Raw genomic sequence first — 24944 nt, 5'->3', positions numbered from 1 at the left:
TTTACATTGTTGAAATTCAAGTCTAGCTTTATGAAACTGTGAGTAGCTATTTGCTTTGACAATAGAAAGACCTGGAGTCTATTCTGCAATGTAGATTAGTAAAACACTAGTTTTACCTGTGGCCATCATGGGTTATACATGATGATACTGTCTAAGTCTTGTTAAAGTTGTTGACTTGGAGCCACAGAGGGACAAAATGAGTAATATGAGGTTGTGTTTTCTGTGTAAGGTGTAGGGAAATCATTTCCAAATGCTTTCACATCGAGTCACTAAGCCCACATACAAAACCAGTCTCTAAAAATCACACTTTTATCAGGCAATTCCTATCAATCAGAGCAATAAATCTAGGGAAAATATTTACAAATAGTTGAATAATTGTCAATTATTTTTCCTCATACTTAGCAAGAACCTTGCTCTGTGTGGGAGTATACCTAACTCAAGTTGGTGGTTGGTTAGTACAGTAGTTGCAAATCTTTCATTATCTCAAAGACCTGTATTACTCTGAAAGATGTATATTTAAAAAGATGCTGGCAGTAACTGCTGCTGACAACCAGCCGTTTGAAATAGACTCCCTCTGTGGCACTGTGTAGGAAAGGCTCTGTGCATTGATCTATGGATTTTTCATTTGCTTTCAAATAGTCCTACTTGTGTGTCTGCAAAGAACGAATAAGCAAAGTTTGAATCAGTTTGACTTTGGAAGCATGATTCTGAGCAATTACCTTGGGAAAATACACCTCCTTTTGACTAAATAGATCTGTCAGAAAGAGCCAGAGTACAGCATGCCGCTGCTGAAATACATGTGTGTGCTGGTAAACCGGACCCAGCCAATTAAACATCAAAATGTTGGCTGCATTCAGTTCACAGGAAGACTTATGTAAGTTCATTTTCATAGTGTGTGCGTGTGTATGTGTCTCTAGACTTTAACTGACAGATTCCCACAGTGAATAGACTAGGGAGTTATCAATTATATGGTTAGCTGTGCGCTGCAATTGTATGCTCTGCGGCTTTCTGACAGAAGCAGGCAGAAAGCGATAGAAGTGGAATAATTGCAGTTCAGCAAGACTGTTAATATTTCAGTCTAGGAACCTAAAATCATCGTGAAAAGATGGAGAAAATGGCCATTTTAAGCCTGACCACTGCAATTTCCTTTGTTAAGAGCACATGAAATGATAATGGCCAAGTTTTACCCCCGAGTAGGAACTGCTGTGTACTGAGATTGGGTATCTGGGGGTTCAGTAATTTGTAGCCTAATAATAACTGGAATTGTTTACCTTGAAGAGTACCAAATAACTTCTGTCTAATTACTTGAAAGTACTTTGTGGACCAGTCAGTAGTATATACAAATCCATGTGATTTGTTAGAAAAGAGTGGCAGTATCCAGTTTTTAAACCATGTGCGAGTCTGAGTGACTTTTATTTTTCCTGTTTTCCATCCTTGTGTATGTCAACTTGGCAGGATGTTTATGTTCATTAAATGTCTGCAATTTCCACAGCAACATGTAATGTACTACTGTCTCCCAGCCATCGCTGATGTGTTACTTTGCTTCGGACAAGGAACCCCTGTCTAGCTTTGTTGGGATGACCATCGAAGCCATTACACTTGTTAAGCAAACTACACAAAAACTAAAGCACCAATTTCTGATGGATGGTTTGTTTATCTTGCATGCTATCTTTTCTCCAATTGTGGATAATTCCTACAATTCAGGGAAAATAAATTAATAAGCAAAATATGGAGCAGATTGCAGCTACTCAGAAGTGTCTTACTGTGGTTTGGAACGTGAGCATCATGGATCCCCTTGTGCAGTGCCATGTCTTCAGTCGGTCAGGTCCCTCTGAAAAGCTGGCTTCCAGACCCCTTGTTACACACTGCAGCTTGGTGTTGTAGATGCGCTTGTGGATGCTTACAAATGGATTCATTTCTGTTTTCAGCTTTTTGGGTGTAGGCAATAAGCAAAGAGCAACTTCAGGCAGACAGTCCCTAGGAGGAGACATGGTAAAAGTTTAATCTGAAAGAAGGTGTAAACACATTGCCACTACAGATCATGGTAGAAGGGTCCCCATGTCTGAATGGCTTGAATCTGCAGCTAGCATTTTTGTCCTAGTTGAGATTTAAAACCTGAAGGCTTCTGAACTGAAAATGTGTGATTACTCTGAAGACCTTCTTTCATGTGTTGTTCTCATTTGCAACTTAGAATTCTTGGGAACCTTGTAGGATTTTTGGCTATTAGATTTAAATCTGATCTTGAATTGTCTTTAACTTCACATGCATCTAAACACCAATTCTATCAATTTAGTTTCAATATTCAAAGAAGTGCAGCAGTTTTTCTTTTAGCTTATTTCACAACAGGATGTTGCACTCCTTGGAATGAGTCTGACTTGTGCAAAATATTAAAAGGAGCATTATATGTCACATAAATATGGTGTAAATATATAAATCACATAAGCAAGTAGGAGAAAATCTAAAGCCAGGTTGTAACAGTTTACTATCTAAGTACTGGGATCTAGTGATTCAGCCCTGCCAGCACATTGGAGGTGAACAAAGTGCGGTTGTCAAGGTTTAAGAAGCAGATCTGTGCTTTTAGTGCTCTTGTTCCAAGGTGCTCTTCTCTGTCAATTATATATTTAGATTATGTTTTTCTGGCGCTTTTGAACATATTATTAGGTATTTGGCTGCTAGCCTTTTCTGGATTTTTTTTGGTTAGTGCCCCCACCCCACAGCTGATGAATGTTACAGAAGGGTACTCAGTGTCCTTACTCCAGTCTGTCCTTACACAAAGGGAAAAGCTGAGTGGGAGAGACTCATGTTTCAGGGCAGCCCAAAAAGCAAGTTTCTGTGCTGCCTTCTGAGGAAAGCAGAGCTCAGATCTATGATTATAGGAGCTGGAATATTAATGGACTCTGTTGTTATTTCTCAAATAAAAGATGCATTCTTTGAGAGGGGTTTTTAGTCTTTCACATCATGGGTACACGTTTAGGATCCCCTTTTCTATTGGGGAATCTTACAGCTTCTATGGTCCCCAACTCACAACTGATAGTGACAGCAGGAATAAAATGAGCCGTCCACCTGAAGATCCAAAAACATTAAGGCTGGATTTGCTATAACAAGTCACACACCTAAAAATTTTAGTTTATGGATGTCCTTTCAGTAAGAGACACATCTCACAAATATCGCCCAATGAACAGCTCTCTGACTGCCCATTTGCTCTTAGACCTCGTGATTTTTTTCTCCTCTCCCTTCTCCCTAATTTCTTAATATAAATGCATGTTTTCCCCTCCTTTTGGGGCAGAAATGTGACTTTTGTAGGAGAGCACCAGGTGTACAAATGACGCATTTTCCAGGCATTATGTCTGATAATTTCACAGAGATACTGGAGTTACCTCGAAGCAATGAGTTAACGCAACAAAGGAAAATCAGTTTGTTTGCAGTAAGCAGAGAATAACAGTGCCTAAACTTTACTGTTGGTGGCGGGGGGTAGAGGCGAGCAGGAGGCACTGAAAATTGCTTTTTATAATTAAAAAGGGAACCTCAGATGTTTTATATCTTGAATATTTACAATAAAACCTTCAAGTGCTTGTCAAGAGGGTAATGTGTCATTAGCAGGAGCCTTTGCCTCTCTTCTCCTCTCGGACATGACAGTGCAGCAGGATAAGAGAAGAGTAATTATAGTTCAGCAGGGCTGCCAGGTGTGATAAATGAGTAATCAGCACGCAGGAGCCCCGGTCCTCAAAGGAGGACTATTACAGCCTTATCAGCTGCAGGCCTGGGCGTACAGCGGCCTCGCGCTGAGGCCGAGCCAGGGCCTCATGCTGCTCAATGCAGCTGCCCGCCCGTGAGACCTCCGCCGGCCCCCGCTTCGTCACTGGCTCCTTTGTGCTGCTGCTATGGGCAGGGGACAGCACGGGAGGCAGGGAAGGAGAAAGCAGCCCTTCTCACGCTTGCCACTTGCTACTATTTACGTAAAACACTTTCTCACTCTCCAGGTGAGAAAGTGCATGTGTACCTTTACAGCTTCTCGTGGCAAGATTTGCAAAAAGCGAGCTCCTGTCTATGATTTATTTAATTCTTCCTGCTGCTTTGACCTCCCTGGGAGTGTGGATGCAAGTTTGTTTGCATTTGTGTAAATGGTGCCTTCAATTTTAGCTCTGCTGCACTGGGGTAGAGCTTTCCTAGATGAACTTGAGGATAATCAGCTTGCTGGTGATCCCAAAGTCTCTGTAATGTTGGATGCTGAACTGCAGCCCTGGCTGCTTCCTCCTCGTGCAGCAGTTCAGAGCATGCTAGTGTGATTCATCTGTGTGCTGGTGCGGGGAATGGCTGCATATCGGAACGGAGGAAACGGTTTGATTAAAATGAGTCAAAACCCAATTCGACCAATCAGCGGAACATTGATCCTCTCTTTATTTATTTCCCTTCAAGTTCGGTGCTACCAATGGCAGTGCTGGAATAGGATTTTTTAAAAAATAATTCTTGTGAAGAAGGGAACACATTTTGCCTACAATAAATTGTTATTAAGGAAAAGGACATAACGTACCTTGGAAAAAACGGAGGGCCAATGCTTTCGATGCAAGGTTATTTTTACAATACTTGCATTTTTATCGGTTGATGTATTTTAACTGGAGCCCTGACAATAGTCACAAAAAATTATTGCTCTGGCATGGAGCTAGTTATCTGACAAATGCAATGCGAATGGTCTTGTTCTTATCAATGAGATCAGATTTCAAAAAAAATGAATACAAGGAATGAGACGTTGCTTTGTGAACAGATAACCTTGCAGGCATGAACTCGCAAACCTGAATAAAAGGATGTCTCTATGAAATAATCTGTGCATAAGTGCAATCAGGTCAGGCTGTAATAGACAGCGGGGGGTGGAATCAAAAGGGGGAAAAACTCATTTCATCACAGTTAATGGCAAGGAAAAGAAGGCAAGGAAGGACTTTCTTTGGAGCGGAGCTGTTGCGACAAAGACCAGGGCTTCAGCGTGTCATGCACCATTTGCTGTTGCACTAGCGCTCTTTTCAAGAGCTGTGAAGCCATTATTGTAATGTGAAAAAAGTAGAAAGAAATACTCCCTCCTGGTCACTGGAAGGGCAAATGAGGTGCAGGGCTTTTATTTATCTATTTATTTATTTTATTTATTTATTTTTTTTTTTTCCTTTCTACACTATTTGTGCAGGGAGGTTTCTAGATTCCCCCTGGTAAAACTCCACTGGGATGCAGGAAAGATCACAGTGCCCTTATAAACAACACTTCTTGGCACTGTTTGCCTTCTTTTGTGACTTTGCTGCCTGGGAAGGAGGATAGGAGTATCAGAGGCCCAATTGCAACTAACATTTACCCTGCTTTGTCTTTCAAGAAGCAGAACCTTTAGAATATTCTCAAACAAAAGTTTTAGAGTGTGTTTCTGTGGTTTGGGTTTTGAATTTAAAAAAAATAGCTCAGTACATTCTTGTATGGTAAAGTTATCTAGTGGTGATAATAAATCCAATAGTCTGTGGATTTTGTGTGTGTTATTAAAAAGAGAAGAGAAAGAATCCTTTGTTCGTTGGCATAATACAATCCTGTCTCTGAACAGTTCTAATTTGCAAACCAAGTACTTTGTAAATTGTGGAAACCTGGTTATAACTTGGAGGCTGAATAAAATGGGTCATCTCAGAACTGAAAGATAAATATAGATGTAAAGTAGTGCCACAAATGTCTTTTAAGCAATAAATAAATAAATAATAGATTTCAGAACTGGCTCATTCTTGTATAGTTTATGGGTAAAGCAAGATTACACATACAGCCCTGCAGCCGATTCCCAGGACTGCTAAAGTGTGAAGAACAGGAGTGACATTCTAGTCTTCAATAAATCACTATAAAAATGTTTATGAACCCTGCAATTTACTGTCTTTTAAATGCAAATTGAAAGGGGCATCGTTGCAAGTGTAAAGGAGACCTGCAGTGGCCTAAAGGAATTATAAAATGTTGCAAAAAGGCTTCTGAAATTGTGTGATCTTAAATGGCTCTATTTTAAAAAATGATTTCCCATTTATACTTCTGTGACAGCTTTGTTAATTTATTAAAGAGATCTCTCTGAATTGCAGGAAGGTGTTTATGAGTACTACGCTTCACAGAAGCTATTCACAGAGGCTTTCAAGGAGTTCTAGTTTAATTCGGCAGGCACTGAAGTGAAGTTTGCTGTTCATGTACAAATAGTATGGAAGGCCATGGGGGTTCAAGAACATATAAAGCAGTGATCTTATCTGCTGAAGTACTGGAAAATATTGGTAAAGTAGCAAAGATCTCCTGACTCTTCCCAGCTCCTCAAAGTGGTCATCTGCTGTGAAATACCTAAATAGCGTAAATAAGCGTGATGCACTGCTGGATGAACAATTTAGTGTCCTTCAGCTAATGAAGTTCTGGTTGGCTGAAGTCATCTTTTCCATGCTTTACCTATGCTTTTTCTAATTAAAATGAACTAACTTCCACTTACACATTTAGCATTTTATCCAGAAAATGTTCCTCATTTTGGAAACGAGCATTAATGAAGCATTAGAAGAGGAGTTTCTATCAGTTGGAGGGGTTGTGTTTTTTTTTTCCTTGTTGTTGATTGGTAATTTTTTTATTATTGTTTTTAGCCAAGAGACACAATTTTCTGCATTTGGGAAATGTAATTGCCACCAAATTTAATTTTTTAAATAAAATATTTATCGAGACAGTATGGGATGTAGATGCCTACAGTTGGAACCCTGTAATTGTTTGCATAGCTTAGAATCCTCCACAGCATACTTAATCACTTCAGTTTAATTTAATGACATAAATAACCACGATGGGCTCACACAATGTTCATGCTGTGCATGAGGAGGCAAAGCACATAGCTTGTAAGTGTATCATCATCCACTGCCAGTAATATTTCTCCTGACTTCTAAATCTTTATGCTCTGTTAGAAAAAAGGTGTGAATATCTGATTTCTGGCAACCCTTAAGTTAAAAATGCTGCTTTGGCACTGATGGATCATTTAGCTGTCAGAAGTGGTTGGAGAATAGGCTATGAGGCTCCAGTGTCAGTAGAACATCTGCTTGTCCAGCCTGGGCAGAGTTGCATTCATGCAATGGAGGATCTTTGGAGCTCAAATTATGTAAATAAATCAATTTGGAGTGTGTGGGTATTTGCATGACTCCTCCCGTGGAGAATATATCTTGGCTCTATCACAGTGAAGGCATTTTAACCTCTAAATAGAGCAGTCATAGTTTACAACTCAATAGCATCCTGAATGCATTACTACTGATTTTGTTGTCGTGCAAAAGCACTGAAGCACCGTACCTTTACCAGCACCTGTATGTCTGCCTCATTATCTTTTTTTGTAACTGAGTTCGGTATGTAAGTCTCATTGCTTGCCAGGATTAAAAATGCTGCAATTCAGTGTTTTCAGAAAAATGAACTCTTCTCTGCTGTAAGCACTCGCTGCCTTGCCAGCTGTTTCAGTCTTGCACATGCCACATACCTATAAGCATCCAGACTTTGAGTAGGTCCGATCTGAAATCTGCCCCTGTGTCCCTGTGACCACAGTATCTTCTTGTGTGTAAAGTTAAGGGGACAAAGCTGTGACTATTCAAAATGGTTTACGTGAATAAGGAACTGGGTTTCGATACCTGGGTTTTGAAGAGGGCAGAGAGGTGTTCTGCTTCTCTGTAGTGTTCCACGCTCATTTTTATCTGACAATAAATTGCTCACTGTTTAGAGTAGGCTTGCTTTGGAAGAGCTGAGCTAATCTTCAGGAAAATGTCTTCTCTTTCCATCTTTGCATTGCTCATACACCCATTATCAATGCCATCTTGGCAACAAACAGAGACATTTAGGAACTGTACCATGTTAATCTCACAGACTTGAAACTTATGCAAAACCCTCAAAAATAACATCTGTGTTGCTTCAGCACTGGGAAGGATCAAAGAGTCACCTCTACACAAAGAATGGGAGTAGTACTGAATCAAATGGCTTGTCGCTGTCTGTACAATGGCAGGCACAATGATGAGTCAAATGGCGACAGTGATTTGTTAACTTGTGAGCATTAACACAGAGCTGTTAAATTATTTCTAGCGTAAAACCTTATTTCTACATTTTAAGTTAAAGTGTGAAGAACAAGGAATGGCACATCTGTTTTGGTTACTGAAGGCAAAGGTAGCTGGCACATTAGCCTTGAGGCCTTATGAATGCAGGCAGGCCTGGTAGCGAGAGGTAGGCCTTGCTAGCAAGAGAAGATACTTGAACCGCTTCATCTATTACTTATGTCCTGTCTGTGAGCCTAGCTCATGGATGGGCACTGGCAATGAGTAAGCGACTGGAAGCCTGAAAACAATTCTTATGCCCAAAACTGAACAGAAAGAAGATTCAGAGCACAGGACGCCCTGCTCCCTCTCACTTCTCTGTAAGATGAACAAAGGTTGCTAAAACTACACTGATAATGAGGTTTTACCCTCCCATTACCTTCAACTTCTGCTTACAAACTGTACTGAAAATCCCTGAAGTCCACCCAAGGGAGTTGAAATTGGCAACTGTTAGCCTTCCAAATATGCTGTGCTTTCTGGCATTACTTACTTCCTAGCCCTTTTAATTATTTGATCTTTCAGTGTGCCACAGCACTTAGACCCAAATACAGAGGTCTGCCAGCACAAAATCACCATTTCTTCCTCCCAGATTCCTGTTCCCTCTTCCTCGCATGCCAATGGGAGCAGTCCCTGGTGTTTATGGTCAGGCTCTGCTTTTTCAATAAAGTGTGCTGCATAAACGAAGTGCATCAGCTACAAGGAGAAAGAGCAGCTCATGGACTTGAGCTAGCTGAGAGCAGTGAGCATTTAGGGCAAGACTCTCTAACATCAGCATCAATATAGATGTGGATAGAAAATCCAGAATGCAGTCCTCAAGTCAATTGTTCGTCCAGGAATGTAGCCCCTGTTTTGGTATTGCTACGAGGATAACACACTTAATCGATTCAGATAACCCAGTTCCTGGGGCCATGCGTTTAAATTCCATCCAAAGTGGTCTTTACCTTTTAAGGTACTCCAACTCATTTCTGCATTTGTAGGTTGAAACCATGCTTCTGTTTGCTGTCTATGGACATTTATGAGTTCCTGGCATTTGTCACAAGTATAGGTTTTTGCCCCTCTGTCCTTGGGCAAGAATTTCCCTTCTGCTATAAATTTGCAGAGTACTATGCATCATTTCTATCCTGCCTGCCACCCTATACCTCGTAAGTGATTGTACTCCAGTGGGAAAGTGATTTGTATGTATATTTTTATAAAACACTTTGGGGTCCATGGAGAAGAAAGTTGTTATATAAATGTATTTCCCAGGGGAATGTAGTGGAAATCTCATTACTTGGAACATACAGCATATTTAAAAGTAGGTTTGACAAAACACTAGAAAATAAAGGAAACAATCCTGAACTGGCATTCAGATGGGCTAAATGATCTAGCAGATCTTTTCCATCTCTGAAGTTTGTCTCATGATTTTATTTAGTGCATTGGAAAAAGGGAATGAGGAATGCTGAAGCCATGCACATATAAAATATCCTTCAGCAACACTGTGGCTTATTTTAATATAACCTTTAGCAAAACACTGTGGTTTGCTTACTTGCTGATTTATTTTAGGTAGTTCAAAATATTTCTATTAGTGATCTCTTTGAATTACTTTAGGTGGTGCAATGGATTTGTGGCAAAACACAGCATGTAACTTGAGTGTACTCTCTGAAGCCAGGTACTCAGTGCCAAACAAAATTTGTATGTGTAGCTTCTGTTTTAAGCAATTATATGGTGTGTAATACACAGAAGAGAAATTAAGTAGAAGTACATTTTGCCCTGAGGGATTACTGTAGCTGTTGGATTTATTTTAAACAAGCTTTGCCCCTCATACAGTAAGGCTCCTGTAATAAATCACTTATGTAATAATCTACAGTATATTAGCTTAAAAAAGTAAATAAATAAGTAAGAAGAAATGTCAGCTGAAAACAAATGGTAAAAGTAAAGGTGTGCTATAGCAAGGAAGTATGCTTATGTTTGGAGGAAAGCAGATAAACAGTAACTGAGAAGTCTAACAAATAGAAACCATTCTGTAGCTGTACTCAACATAATAACTTCACTGCGGTAAACTACTTATGTAATAAACTGCATGGATGTCACTGGAGTGTAACCAAAACCATCCATCTGACCTGTTTCTCAGCTTACTTAAATTATTGGTGATCTTCTCTCCGAAGGGAAAAAAAATCATGAAAATACATCAAGAACATCCATGCAGAGATGTTATGAAATAAAACTGGCGTGGTCATTAAAGATGAGACATTTTTAAGCATGGAGTCTTCTTGCACTTTAGCTTTTAGAATTTAGTTATCAGTCTTCAGCCAAGTTATTCTAGCTCCTATTTACCAGTGAAATAAGAAGTGTACAATGAATAAGAGTCTTACCTAATTGCCGTATAAATTGGCCAAATGGTTTTCAAGACTATTTATTTTTTGGAAGTCTTATTTTGACTGCCAGAGCTAAGATATAGTTTGGTATTCCTTTATGTGTAATAGTAAAATTACAGCTACAACCAATCAAGCTGCATCACTGTGCAATATGTCAGCTCCTTTCAACAGACCTGATTTCCAGAATAACCTTTTCCCCCAGACATTTGTTTCCCTTTGATTCCAGCGATGAGACCCAGAGGGATTTCATTCATAATGGTTGTGACTTCCAGCTTTGTGAAGCCATAAAAAAAGGAGAAGGAGTGGCAAATCTTAGAAACAACTACATCAATATGCAAATACCAATTTTAATTTGCAAACTCTTCTAAAAACTACTGGGGAACATGCTAATTTCAGTAGTGTCTTTTGTACTTCAAATAAGTTGCAACTTATTCATGAACTTCCACTTTTTTTTTTTGCTCTGTATTACATTTCAGCTTATAAACAACATGCAGAGCAATGAAATAACAAGAAGGTTGTTAAGGGGCGTCAGCCTCAGTTACAGATAGATTGATAGATTCTTCTTTGCCCACCCCCACCTCCCGCCTGTTGGCCACTTATTTATCTTGTGAAATCTAGTAAGTCTCATAACTGCTTTTTTCACCCTTATTACCTACTTTCACCCTACTTACAAAAAAATACCCACTTGTAATATGTTACTATTTGCCTACTAGCATTCATAAAACACTTTCAGATTGGTACCAGCAAGTCCTACTGTTGCATGGCCAGCTCCATGCTTGTTCGATTTTTTGTAGGAGTTGGTGTTTCCTGTAAGAAATTGAAATATAACTTGGGATCAGACTTAAAATTATAGTCCCTGATGTGTTAGTAGTGCTCACTGAGCACCTGGAAACTGTACTTTTCATAACTATTTTTTTTTCCATTAGGGAGTCCCTCTACACATCCTCCTGCTCCTTCTATAATCTTGAGCAGCTTTTCCTCCGTTCAGTTTTGTAACATTGAAAAAAATTGCAGTAAAACAAGATAAAAAGTGATCTCCACATGAAGTATATTCCACTTGAAGTATTTCAATAGATTTGAAAAATCCCTTTTGATGTATGTTTTAGGGATATGTTTCTTTGTTAGAGATCATTGCATTTAGGTCTGCCATGGAGATGAGATTTTTATTAATCATTTTTGTGGTCTAAATGTAGACAAAGGGATTATTAATTTCTTTGTAAGTTTACGGTCACTCAAATTACTGCTTTTAGGGTTTTAGAGAACAGCCAATGGTAAGTTATTTAATTTTAGCTGTTGTTTCCACTCATTCTCAGAGTTTTGGTTTGAGTCCTTTTTTTTTTTTTTTTTTTTTTTTCATAATGCTTTGGTTTTGGTCATTATTTCCCTTAGCCACTTCTATTTCTGAAATGATCTTAGCTGAAAAAAAATCACACTTAAGTGACAATATGCAAGAAAGATTTGATGTCAAGTACAAAGAGATTCTGATGGAGAGCTCAGAGATTTTTAAGCCCTTCTCCGATAACTAGATTTGCAGTGCACTGTTGTATTTAGCGGTGATAAAATACTTGCATCATTTGAAATGAAATGTCTTACTTACAGAACAAAGTTTGGTGTAAATTCTTTAGAATTTCACCTCTGTGTTTTCCAGTCTCTGTGAAGTACAGTATATCTGATATCTGCTCCTATTTTTGTTCAGTTACAGCAGATACTGATGACTTGGCAGTGAAATAATAAAGACATAGTCTCTTTCAAAAGGTGTTTTTCAAAGATCGTAAAAAGTTAAATAAAACAATTATGGAACTGCGGAGTTAATAAGGCTTCTTTCATCATTAATACCGCTTTTTTTTCTTTTTTTCCTGATCTGTTTCATTATTTTTGCTTTCCTATGCTAAACACGTTCTTTTCTAAGGGTATGATCTGTATCCTGGATCATTCTACACAGCAGGCCAAGCAGAATATTCCCTAACTCTTATCTAATATTTATTCTTGTGTTGCATGCAGAAATGTGAAGACCATTTTCAGATTTAAAAACAAAAACAAACAAACAAAAAAGCACAAATAGAACCTGTTACATCCATGCAATTAAATAATGATAAGGGAAAACAAAAACTTGAGAGTATCCGTGCAGGCTTGTATGCTGTGTGATGAACACACATGCTGAACACAGTGCTGCAACTGGATCTCACACCTTGGACCAGTCATCCATGGCAGTGACGTTTAACAAGAAAAGAGTGATTGTCATGAATAAACTCAATGTGGATGTTAAATAAATGTCTTCATCCCTCACACCCTCTGCCTCTCTCATGGCTGTTTCACTGCTATTAACTTTGCTTTTCAAGCTTAAATTAGAGGGTTCTTCTTGAAATATTGGAGGCAATTATACTGTTAAATACTTCTCAGAAAACACTGTGTCTGTCTTTTAAAATGGTGCTACCTGCTCTAAGTAGGCATAGAAATAAAATAAGCCCTTAAGGAAAGACACACCTGGAAGCTTTACTCAGCAAAGCCTTTGTTGGTGTTATTTCTTTAGTCTGATAATTAATACTTAAGTGCTCTTAAACCTCTAGGGAAGTCTGTACTCCTCAAAATTAGCTTGTTCTATACAGCTTGGTTTTATTCACCGTCAGTGAAATTAGTGCTTATACAATGCGACGGACTTGCAGGCCTAAGCATTAAGGGTCTTGCTTCTTCTCCCAACATGGGGTGGATGTGGATGCAGTGCAGGCTTCAGGCTCAGCATTGGCCAGTCCAGCCTGCTCCTAAGCAGAGGGGAGGGATGCTCCTGACTGTTGGAACACAGTGGCAATGGACTTCCCATAACTTGGTGTTTATGGGGATGTGTTTTTCAGTCCTTGAAGAGTCATGTGGAGACCACCCATGTTATGGAGTGCCAGATAGTAATTAAAAATGTTTTTTTTTAGTAGTGAGTTAACCAATAATTGAGGTTTTCTTTTGCATCAGTTGCTCTGCTGAGGCAGTTGGGTCCCTCTGATTTAATCTTCTGATGCGTTTGGTAATAAGGGGAAGGATAGGTTAAAAAAAAAAACAAACAATTGATAGAGAGCTCTTAAAGGTGTGTGTACTAATTTCAAGAGGAAGTGTGAATACATGTGGAAACTTTTTTTTTTTTTTTTTTTTTTTTTGAAATGTGTCAAATTTTCACCAGAGCTTATTTCTGGCTCAAGTGCCATCATCAGCAGTTTTTGAGGGAATTTCCATTTCCAGACCTTCCAGCTCTGCTTTGGCTCATGCAATGTAGAAAAGAAAACACAAATCCACCTCATGCTGAAAGAAAATTCACAGTCCCAACAACTAAGGGGAACTACTGTGAATGACAGCATTCTTATTTTGTCTATGAGAAATCTGATTCCAATACCCAGCTATCGATATTCAACTCAACTCATGAACATTGAATATTGGGTGTATAATCATGCAGGCAACAAAACAATGGGTAGGTCCTACTTCATTTGAATCAGAGAGAGTAGATGTGGAATGTCATTGCCTTCCCCACAGAAATTATTTCTGTTTCCTTCCCCCACTTGCTCTCCACTCTGTAAAATGCAATCCCATTTGAGAAATTCAGATCTTCTGCAAGCATGGCAAGGACGTTATGGAAACCGGGCAGCACATTTGCATATTCTCATAACCATAAACATGTATTTTTTTTCATTTGTGCTGCGATGTTCTCCATTCATATTCTAAGTGGCAAAAGCTTTTAGCTGTGATTGGGCCTGGTCCTCAGTGGACAAAATTCAGCTGCATCATGTGATGTTTATTAATCTAAAAAAGTTGTCTTTCAAAACATACCTAAAAACATATGGGAGTTATGAGGAGCAAAGCAATTGCAAGTTCATTTGTTATTTCAACAAGCTCATTTCTTATGATTTCAGTTGTATAATAGATGTGGAACTGTTTGCAGGTTGTTTGTAGTCATATATTTTTCATTTGGTTGCTTGGGTTAAAGAAACGAAAGACTGAAACATATCATCCCCTCAGAGAAATGGATGATGTTACACGATCGGTAGGGCTTTTTTCTCCCCTTCTCATTCTTTTGTCAGATGGCATGTGATATGCTTTTCAGGCAGTAATTTAGAGCCTGTCAGTTCTGCAGTGGTCACTGGGGATGGAGCCATCATCTGACTCGCTGCTCTTAGCATTTGGGGTTCTTGGCTGGCAAAGGTGTAGGTTTGTGTCTGGAAAAGCATTACAGGGTTAGTGAATCACTGAGCTATGTCAAGTTTGAAGGATTCTCAGCATCTTCCTCAGTAATCCTTTACTCACAATTGCCCTGTGATGGCCTGTTATGTTAGTTACTCCTACAATGGATTTATGAAGTATTGTTAGTACAGAAGAAGATATTTACTCTACAACAGTTCAATATACGCATTTCTCCAAAGCATATTCTGTTACATTAGTGCTCCCTAAGGAGGGAAAATATATCACGTATTTGTTGCTTGTCATTTTTAGTTTTAGTTTATCTTGTAGTTTTAGTGTATATGTGCTCTCGCCTACCTTTACCATGTAGAATAGTATGAGTAATTTTGTAAGAAGAGGACTAATTATAGTTAATATGGGTTGCTTTTCTATGTACAACAAAATGTTTCTACCTGATGTTTCTACTCTTTCTTCTTACTTAGGAAGAGCGTTATGAGGGAAAGGCAGAAAGTCTCTGACCTTCATGTGATTCATACACCTGGTGAAGATCTGGCTGTTACAAAGCTGTATTTACATGTCAATTTTGTCTCTATGGCTAAAAAGAAACTGTACAAAGATATGCCACCTTAAAATCCTTTTTTATTGCTGCCATTAACTTTAATTTAAGATAATGCAGGTCAATATGATGGATTGAGTGGCTTATTAATTATAATCTGTGCACCAGGAGAGAATTCAGGAGGTCAAGTTTGTTAAAGGGGGAGAGAATGAGAGAAACTCACCTGGGGCCAGTTCTCAGATGGAAGTTGCATGGGTTACTTGTTGCTAGAAAGTGTGTGCTAATGGAGAGATGAAAGCTTACTTCATTTGGCACTTTACTGCTTTTCAGCTGGAGCTGGTGGAAATGTTTGGGCAGACTAAGAGAGGAGCATGGGATACAGGAACAAACATATCAGTGGCCCACAAGTCTCTGTATGTGTGTTAGGGACAATAACACATGCTGCTCTAGCTTGTGTAATAATTGCAGAAAAACCACATACTTGTCCCATGGGTTGAAGTGGAAGTGTACGTTTTTTTCCCTGAAGAAATTCCAGTTAGCTGGATTTTGTGTAGGAGGGATGTAATTATCACCTCCTCTGTGTATCCAGTCAGGATTATTTTTTCTTTCTCAGTTGTGCATCTCAGAAAAATGAGAATAGGATAAAATGGTAAGTTAACAGCTGACAGCCTTGATTGTGATTCTGTGTGGTAATAGAGGTCAAATAATTGGAGAGAAGGTTGGATTTTCAGTAGATATCTTGGGTTTTGGGGCTTTCTGTACACAGGAGAGTGGTACATGCATCATTCTTGTCTGATGTGGTTTGCTGTAGGCAGTAATGTTGAGCTGGCACTTCAGTGGCTTTAGTCAGAAATACCCAGTTGAAAATATTTATTGCATTCTCTACGATGGCTTCATTTTAAAATGAGTAAATATGGAAGAGAAAAAAAGTAGCTTGATATGCTAGCTCACCTGACACAGAGTTGAGTTGGCTTTGCTGGAAGAAATCCTGTTTCATTACCTTGCAATCTTCGGAGTCATGTTTGAGGCAGTTCAGATGTTTCACTGCCTTTTATTTATTTTTAAGGAGCGTCAGAAAATCCCATATTTTTTCTCATATTTCTTTACTTTTTCTGTTTTTAAAAGGTTGTCAGAAATATCATATTTCCTATACACACTCTAAACCTGTGGCCCAGGGTGGCCTGCCATATCTCTGTGCCTTATCTGTCAGCTGTGCTGGGGCTTACATGATGTACTTCAGTAACGCGGATGATTTAAGACACGAACAACCATCCATTAAAGGGGGAACTGACCTACAGGGATAAACATTTTAAGTCAGGTTTTGAATCAAACCAAAGGCAAATGAAAGCTTAAAAGTAGCTGAAGGAAACTATGGGAGCTAAATGCCCAAATAGCAGGTGTCATGAAGGAGCAAACAAGCTTACAACCCAGTTCTTGAAAAGTTGTCCAGGGAGTCCTGTTTTACTACTTCATGGACGAACATATAAAAATGTAGAGAACAGCATCTGTGCAAAGAAAAATAACAACCTGATAATCAGGCTGCTGTTGTCATTAAATAGTCGTGAGAGTCCAGTGCTTGAGTATCATAACAACAGTGTAACACAAAATATGCCCCTGTGGCAACATAATTTTCTTCCAATCTTTAGGAAGGGCATGGGGGAGAGCTCTCCTGATCTTCTGATGATAACCTCTACAGTTATTATCTTCTTTAATCCTAATCCAGATGCAGCTATATACTCCTATGTTACCTAGGCACCTGGGCCTATGTGGCTAAATTAGCTTTTTAACAGTTTGGCTACTACACACATCTTATATATATATAGCTGAGCCTTTATGACAACAAATGCTCAGTTAAAGGACTGACATTCTCACAAAGCTATTATTAACCAACATGTCACCTCTTCTGTCCTTGCATATGCAGGGTTTCCACTGATGCACACAAGTGTACTCCAAAAGGATGCATCTCAAAATTGCCTCAATGCTTTCATTTTTGTTTTCGAATGCTGCAATACAGCATTCATAAAAATTACATTGCAAGTAGTCTGAATATCTGTTTGAAAGTTAATGTCTATAATGGGATGGGCCTATTAGTTCTCTTATCTTTTTACCTTGCAATTTAGTCTTCAGTGCAAAATACATATTACAAAATAGTTACAGCGACAGAGGAGAGTGGAAGAGCAAGAATGCTTTTGGACTGAAGTCTCTAACACGATCTGTTCCAGGCCTCTGGCAAGAAGTACAGGCTAGACTGAGTGAGTAATCATACTGAGAAAAATCATGGCTTTGGTCTTGACAGGGCTGTAAGGTCCCAGGAATACCTTGCTAGAGTTATGTCATGTGAATATCATCTCTGTTCTACTTAACTTGTCCCACTTTGTGGGGCTCTTGAGGTAATGAGACTACATGAAAAGGATGTGGAATCCCTTCTTTCAAATGATACAAAACTAATCTTTAAGTATATTGGAGTTATTTTTTATATTTTAGCTCACAGTGGAACTGAGGGAGAAAAAGCAAGATGGTTATCAGAATTGTGTGATATTAACTCCCATTACTTCACAACCTGCTGTTAGCAGAAATGCTCAGATGTAAAAGCAAACAAATCCCTGCCAGAGGGAAGGTGTTCCAAATACAGGGGTGGGCTTAATATCAGAAGAAAAAAATTCCAGTGCAATTTTATGCATAGGTTGGGCTGTAATGAATGACTATTTTTTTGCAAGTCACTTTGTACGAAATGAAATAGTTTATTTCAAAAAGTTAACACACACACACAAAACCACTGATTTCTTTTCTCTCCAATTGAAGATCAATATTTTTATCAAGTTGGCAGGCTCTAGAAAACATAAGGACCTGACAGTCAAAGGTACTATGCACCTATTATCTTTAAAACGTTTAAATAAATATTCAGGGCTATTGAAAATGGTATCCTTGTTCATTCAGTAAGCAATATGAGATTGATTTTGCTATGCCCGTTTCAAGAGAGCTCACCAGGTATATACATATGTATAGGACTCTAATAGATACACTCATTAGCATAATTAGCAATGTTGAGATGCCTGAAACTGAGGAGGGAAGATTTTCTTTCACTGACAGTTGGGCTAACTCAATTGCAGGCCTTAGGTCTTTGGTGACAGGGCTTGAAGGCTTCCTCCTTCTTAACTTAAAACTGCTTAAAATTGGAAAAGAGCCAACCCCAGAATATTAGAAGAGAAAAGAAAGAATGAATGACCAAAGAGAAGGGAAAACCTCAGCCCTACAAATAAATGCCGTTTACTCTGCACAGTAGATACTATTAACTGTGGGAAATTGGAGGAGAGAGATTTTTAACTTTTTAATAATAGAAAACAAAACTATGGGCCTTCATATCATACATTTAATTCAGTAGATCTTGGAAATTGTATCTGAAAATATAAAATACTATTTAACGTAAGATTAAAATTGGTGCAAAAAAAAGTAATAAAGAATGCTGCTTAAAAATGTATTGTGTTATAGTTTCATGTAAATGTTATACTGGAAAATCTTTGAGAGAGGTAGTCTGCCCTTTAAACTTTTAGGCATTTATGGCCTTAATTATGCTTTTCACCAAGATTTTGCATATTTAATATTTCCTTTTAGAGCTTTCACGAGTCTCAATTATTAATTCCACTGAGGATTTATAGGTCCTCTGAATATCCCTTAAGTATAAAGATTGTAGACTCATCAAATACTGTTTTCTTCCTTTAAATTTTTGTGATTTCTGTATCAAATAGGCAACTGGAGTTTTAGAGCAGAAAGTGGAATATTTATCACTTGGGGCTCTCTCTGCCTTTCCAAACAGAAGCAAATCCTCCATGTCCTGCTCATCTTCAGATGTGGTTACGGAACGCAGAGAAATGATCTCTTATTCTCGAGAACGGGTAGTTATTTTTCATATCGCATGGCCAAAACAAACCATCTCACCTAAAGATGCTATTTATAAAGTGAACTGCCTGAAATGGAGAACAGTGTTAACCAGAAGCCTATGAATAAGTCATGGAGCCTAATTTTCCGTTATTACAGCCATTGTTTAAAAATGCATGTCTACCCAGGACTTTGTAATGATTTTGTATTACTTATAAAAACTTTTACTGTTCTTTTTTCCCCTCAGTTATTTCATTACTTCTTCATTAACTTTGCCTCCTCCAGTGTTTGTAGGGCTTCTGAAAACCAACCTGACAAAAAATATATATATCTATATCTCTCCCTATATAGATATATTTTTAAATTGCCCCTGAGACTATCAATGCTTTAGATACTTTTATGCTTCTTTCTTCAAATGCTTTCACCATGTTATGCTTTGGCATCCGTAGCAAAACCCATTAGCTGTGACAGGTTAAGATGCCTCTGCAGACTTCACCACAAAGGAACTGAGTCAGTGCCAACCATTATTCCTTACAACATGCCGCACCATCTTTCAGAAGAAGGCCAAATCTATAACTCTGCTCTTAACTTTGTGGTCCTGTGGGGGCAGCTACTCTGAAGAATGTTCTCAGTTGCCTGTGAGAGTATTTTTTTTAGTCCTGGCTATACCATGGTTTCAGTTCATTAAACCATAGGCAACAAGGACATTCTTCAGCCACTCAGCAGATCTTCTGTCTGTGGGGTATATGTAATTGTTACAGGTTTAGAGTATGCTTGTGGATGAGAGAAACAGCACAGTAGGTAAATTAAAATTCACTGATTGTGGAAACTCCATGAGCAGTATGAGCCAACCTGTGCTTTCTGCATGTCTTTGTACTACTAACCAAGTAGCTAACCAGGCCTTTCTATCAGGCCCCCCAAGTTATTTGACCTCTTGCCAGGTGTCACCATGTAATGCATGGTGGGTTTTGAATTCCAGATCAGAATATCTGAAGTGAAGATTATGCCTGCGCTGTGTCCATTAGTGTCACGGAGAATGAATGAGTGTAACCTCATAGATCCTCATGATGTAGATGTCATAAAAAGGTCTGAATTATACATTAATCTAATAAAGCCCCAGAATCCCCTCCCATTTACAGATGGATCATGTGTCTTTATGTTAGAAGCTGTGTTTGACAGAACATTTTGATGTGGACACTGAGTAGCAGGGATGAATCAATGGCATAATCAGGGCTTGAAATAAACAGTAACTTCACAATTCCTGTACCGACGGTTTCATTTAGATGAAGTTGTGATTGAAAAAACTAGTAAGTGGGCAAAATACAACATTGCTACGGTTAGAAAAACTGATATATTGGAACCACAGGAGAGAGATGTTGGTATTTCTGAAACAAATCAACCAAATTACTTTAATTCTGTCTCTTTCTTGAGATACAAGGTTGGTACTTACTGTTTTTTTCAGGTAGCAGAGTTTTGCAGTACTGTGTTATTTTGGTTCCACATGAATTATAGACCTAATCTTCCAATATAAGACCAATATTTCCTTATGAAATTGAGGGTGTGCCATCTGGTTACTGTTGAAAAACCAGCTGCAAACAAAGCCAGTAACGTTACTGGTACAGTATCTATACTTTTGGTAGGGTTTCTTCCCTATAAATCTCAAATAACTTGACAAAGGTTCGCTTTATAGAAGGTGCATGTGAGGTGTAGGAAAATAAAGTAATTTCAGGTGAAATAGAGACAGGACTGGAAATAGATCCAGACTTTCTTAATCCCAGTTTAGTTGCCATACCCACTGGACCATCATTCTCGGGATTCTTAGTTTGAATGCCTCCTGTGAAAGGATTTAAAAATAAAAATAAAAAAATAAAAATCCTTACAGTGAATAAGAACAACTGATTGTAGAGACTTCTTTCACACTTCTATGGTTCCTTTCTGTATCACTGAGTATCTGTTTGCAGCAGCATTATACTTTTGCAGTTGTTTCTCCTCTGCAGAGACCCATGTGATTTTGGTTGGACATTCAGTGCAGCTACACCCTTCTGTGGTTGACTGTGCCCATGGAAGTGCCAGCTGCTACTGAAAAGCTGCAATTTCAATCAAGCCTAGAAAGCATGTAATGTGCCACTTTTTCTTAGTCTTCTCTGTTCCCTGAATAACAAGGAAAAGCTAATTAACATGAGATGGCAAATGAATTGCAGTGTCTGCCAGTTCAGTGATGCCGAGTCCTCTTTAGCATTCTCTTTGCTTCCATCCACCACAGTAAATTCAGATTAGGTATCCAGTTGAAAATTATTCTTACTTTTAGTGTTGCATAGCTTATATTCTGGTACATCATATAAGATACAGGGCACCCTACAAAGCATTGCAGAAATCTAAGAACAGGAATTAAGTTGTGGAATCATATGTTCAATCTCTAAAATTTTGACAAATATGTAATAGATTGGATTTCCTCTTTAGGGAAGGTAATTTTTAATTATCCATCCTACTAATATAATTAAATACCTTCACAACTGTAATTCTAACATCCTCACATTACTAAAAGTCCAGTTAATTTTAATTCCATCTTTCAAGACCAACAGTGCTCTGTTACCTGCCATAAAGGGATTATTTAGTAGCATTAAAATTATATTGCTGGTATTAAGTTCCTGGATGTAGGCCCTGGAGTTTTAAGATGGACAAGCCAAGCTGAAATTCATTAACAATTTAAGAATTACTAAGCTTAAATCATATTTAAAAGTGCTACTTTGTTTTTTAAAAACATCTATTTCTTGGCATCTTGTAGATACAGCTCTTACCAAGCCTGATAAATATCTATAAAGAAAGGGGAAGCTATGTTAAAAGAAGGAGGAATGAAAAATTGTTTCCACCGACATTTGTAGAGTTTAGACTCTCAGGAGACTGATACTTTGACTCTCCAAATGAGTATCATGAACAGTCGTTATATAGAAATGAAATCTATTGTCTCTTTCTGAAACAATATTCAGCCCAAGAGGTATTCTTACAGGTCTTGAGCCACTCATTACACACTGCATCATTGTCTCGACAAGGCTTTTATTCTGAGAAGTTCCTGTGTAAAACCGTGGCTCAGCCAGTGTGGACTCCCAGTGATCTTTTCTCATTTTCACGCTAAAATGAAATTATTGCTCCTCTTCACTTCAATGGCTATAGCACAGCCAACGCCTCCAGGAGACTGATGTGGATTATCTTCTTCATGCAACTATCAACAGAGTAGCCAAAGTCCATGACAGTTGCTCCCATTTGTATCCACTGAGGACAGAAATTGAACACTGGTAACAAATTAAAATAAAAAATTCTGGTTGAATTTCTAGGCTAGCGAAGATAAAATGCCTTCCATTTAAAATGTTTAAATTGAACAAAACTGATACAAGAATCACTGGGGGGGGGGGGTGGTGGTGGTGGTGGTGGTGGAAGCAAAGCAGGAAGGACAATTCTTTAACATCTGAGAGAAAAACTGTGCTTCAAAAGTGGTTCAGGGGGGCCATTGCCTGGGATGTGTTACTTGAGCATTGCTTCTGAAGGATGCTGGTGTCCTCTCAGATGTTCCTCATTATGATGGAATACAGGGTAACATGGTAGGGCAGCTCACTTGATGGGCTGAGGTTGAACACATACATCAGTATGGATGTATCCTGTGACTTTAGATGTTATTGCTCTGACCCAGACTAGGAAAACATGGATTTCAGCAAGTCAGTATAATTATCCATGTCTATGTATAATGATACAAAATAAATAAAAGAAAACAAACATATGAATTATTGGGGAATCATTACATTATTTTTCATAAGATGTGAGGATTCTTTTGGATTATATTCAGGCTTTTCTTCCTAGTACTTTTCATTTAAAGTTAATGTTTAAAATGTGCTAAATAATTTAAAAAAAAAAAAATAGAACATGCTCAAGCATATTCTGCTGACAGTGCACTGAATCAGAAGCTATTTCATGGCCAGTACTATGGCTTGAATGCAGATAATTCATGCAGCCTTCAGTCACACTTGGTCCATGAGTCCTTAAAAATATTGAGTCCATTTTGGCTAAGCAGTGCTATCTAAAAGTTTACAAGGTGCGAAGTGTTTCTCACAGTGTATGAATGGAGAATTATGCCTGAAGATAAAAGTGGCTACCTTAAGCTTGGCTCCCTGTCAGAAGAAACCCTCTCAAATGAATGAGGCAGGAGTGTTGTAAGCACAGCAGCCTTTAGAGCAAAGAGAGTGACGGGAGCTTCGCTCACATATCACATATTTCAATGACGGTGCAGTTGAGTCTACCACCTGATAGGTAGTGGCCAAAATGTCATGTTTTGAACAGCAATTGCCTTCAGCAGTTAGTCACTTTGAGTTGGTTCATTGTAGGGTTTATGCTTTGACTCTGCTTACTCTCACTCTCTCTTCCTCTGTTCAGTTTTTCCCTTGTGTATTGAATTCAGGGCTGAAGCAAGGAGCCTGCCCTCCTCTGCTGCTGCAGGCAATCCACATTTTCTTTTAAAGCAGCTGCACTGAGCAGAGGCTCTTGTGCAAGCCCTCCATTTGGGGAACATTGGCAGGGCTTTGAGCGTGGGCTGTCCTGCTTGCCCCATGTAATTTGTTCCAGTGCAGCTGGGGCAAATAGCTTTGTTTTCCACCTAAGCTGGGCTTTCAGAGAAAAATCAGTGGGGAACCAAGCTGGCCATTTTCATTTTCATGCAGTGCTTACTTGTATTTAATACTTTGTTGAAATGTTTAAACTGGGAGCTAGCTGTGTCAGTGTCTCCTCTAGCAATAGAGATAACTTTATCTAAACACAGGTGAAGAAGTCTCGGAATCATCTTGTTTTGACATCTTTCAGTCTCTTTATTGTATTATTTCCTCTTTACTTAGCATTCATCTTTTTTTTGCGTTCGTTTTTTTTGAGAAAGCGTCTCACTGCTTCAAGGAAGGGAATTTGCAGTGTTTAACAAAACATTTCCCTGAGAGGTGCAATAGTCAATGCTGGGGTATTTTTATTCCAAGATTTCATGGATTCTGATATGCTAGACTTGTCAGTACAAAATCACTCCAGGACGTGACACTGCATATCCATGCATGAAATTAGTTGCATTAATATATATATATATATATGTGTATATATATATATATAATATATATATATATATAAAACAAAAAAGAAAAAAAAAAGAAAAAATATATCTATTGAAAACAGCGTGTTCAAAACATATAAGAAAAACAAAAAAAAAAAATGTAATCCATTTCCAGGTTTTCTATTTAAACATGAAGGATTTGACTGGCCTGCTGGCCATAAAAGGCTATGACTTAGACAAAAAAGTCATTTGGCTACACTTAATCCATGCCTTGGAAACAATCAAGAATTGTTCCCCACAGTATATTTTGTAGTATTTTTGTCTTGTGATTGAGGCTAAGCTGCAGTCATGAGATAACTGGGTGCAAGTTCAATTCACATGCTAACTCTTATTCCTGGAAGAATACTGTGGAGACACCATAATAAAGCTTTCTTCTCTATCTGTACCTCCGAGCATTATTACCAGGCTCTAGAGTGATGTTAGCTGCCTTCTGCTAGAGTGAAAGCTGTGTCCAAGGCTCATATAGTGAAGTCTACAGAAATACAAATCTGATAAAAAATTTTTTCTTCTACTTTTCTTTGTTCATTAAAAATTAATAAAATAATGCTTTACCTTAAATAAAACTTCATTCCAAATTCTCAAAGTACCTTGCAAGACCCACCACTACTGGCATGAACTCATCTTTTGAGTACACTAATCACTAGTGAAGTTATTTAATGTAGTTTAGTTATTTTCTATTTTTGATTATTCTTCTTTAAAGCATTTAATTACAAATGTGCTAAAGAAGATTTTTAATTAATGAATCTTCATTTTTTTTTTCAAATTAAAAATAAATGTTTCAA

General features: G+C 38.2%; 1 protein-coding gene and 1 long non-coding RNA gene across 8 annotated transcripts in view; one reads left to right on the top strand and one right to left on the bottom strand.

Moving 5' to 3' along the window:
* Positions 1–24944, top strand: part of WWOX (WW domain containing oxidoreductase) — a 563654-nt gene that overhangs the window by 381338 nt on the left and 157372 nt on the right. Inside the window, exon 9 of one of the 7 annotated variants that reach the window (XM_084533275.1) lies at positions 15076–15126. The exons of 5 other annotated variants lie outside the window; for them this stretch is intronic. In XM_084533275.1, coding sequence (XP_084389401.1) covers positions 15076–15111 — 36 coding nt within the window. In that variant the 3' untranslated portion in view covers positions 15112–15126. Of the gene's footprint in view, positions 1–15075; positions 15127–24944 lie in introns of those variants that run through there. One more of the 7 variants, XM_084533271.1, reaches the window with a different exon arrangement.
* LOC311443245 lies at positions 1395–15500 on the bottom strand. The gene is made up of 2 exons (XR_014697147.1): positions 15373–15500; positions 1395–1977 (listed from the first exon to the last, which is right to left on the bottom strand). It is a non-coding gene; the product is annotated as an uncharacterized lncRNA (long non-coding RNA).

This window comes from Aythya ferina (assembly GCF_964211825.1).
Source record: "Aythya ferina genome assembly, chromosome: 12".
In the NCBI taxonomy this organism is placed as follows: Eukaryota; Metazoa; Chordata; class Aves; order Anseriformes; family Anatidae; genus Aythya; species Aythya ferina.
Note: the sequence above shows the minus strand (reverse complement) of the source record. Positions and strands in the feature narration are given on the sequence as shown.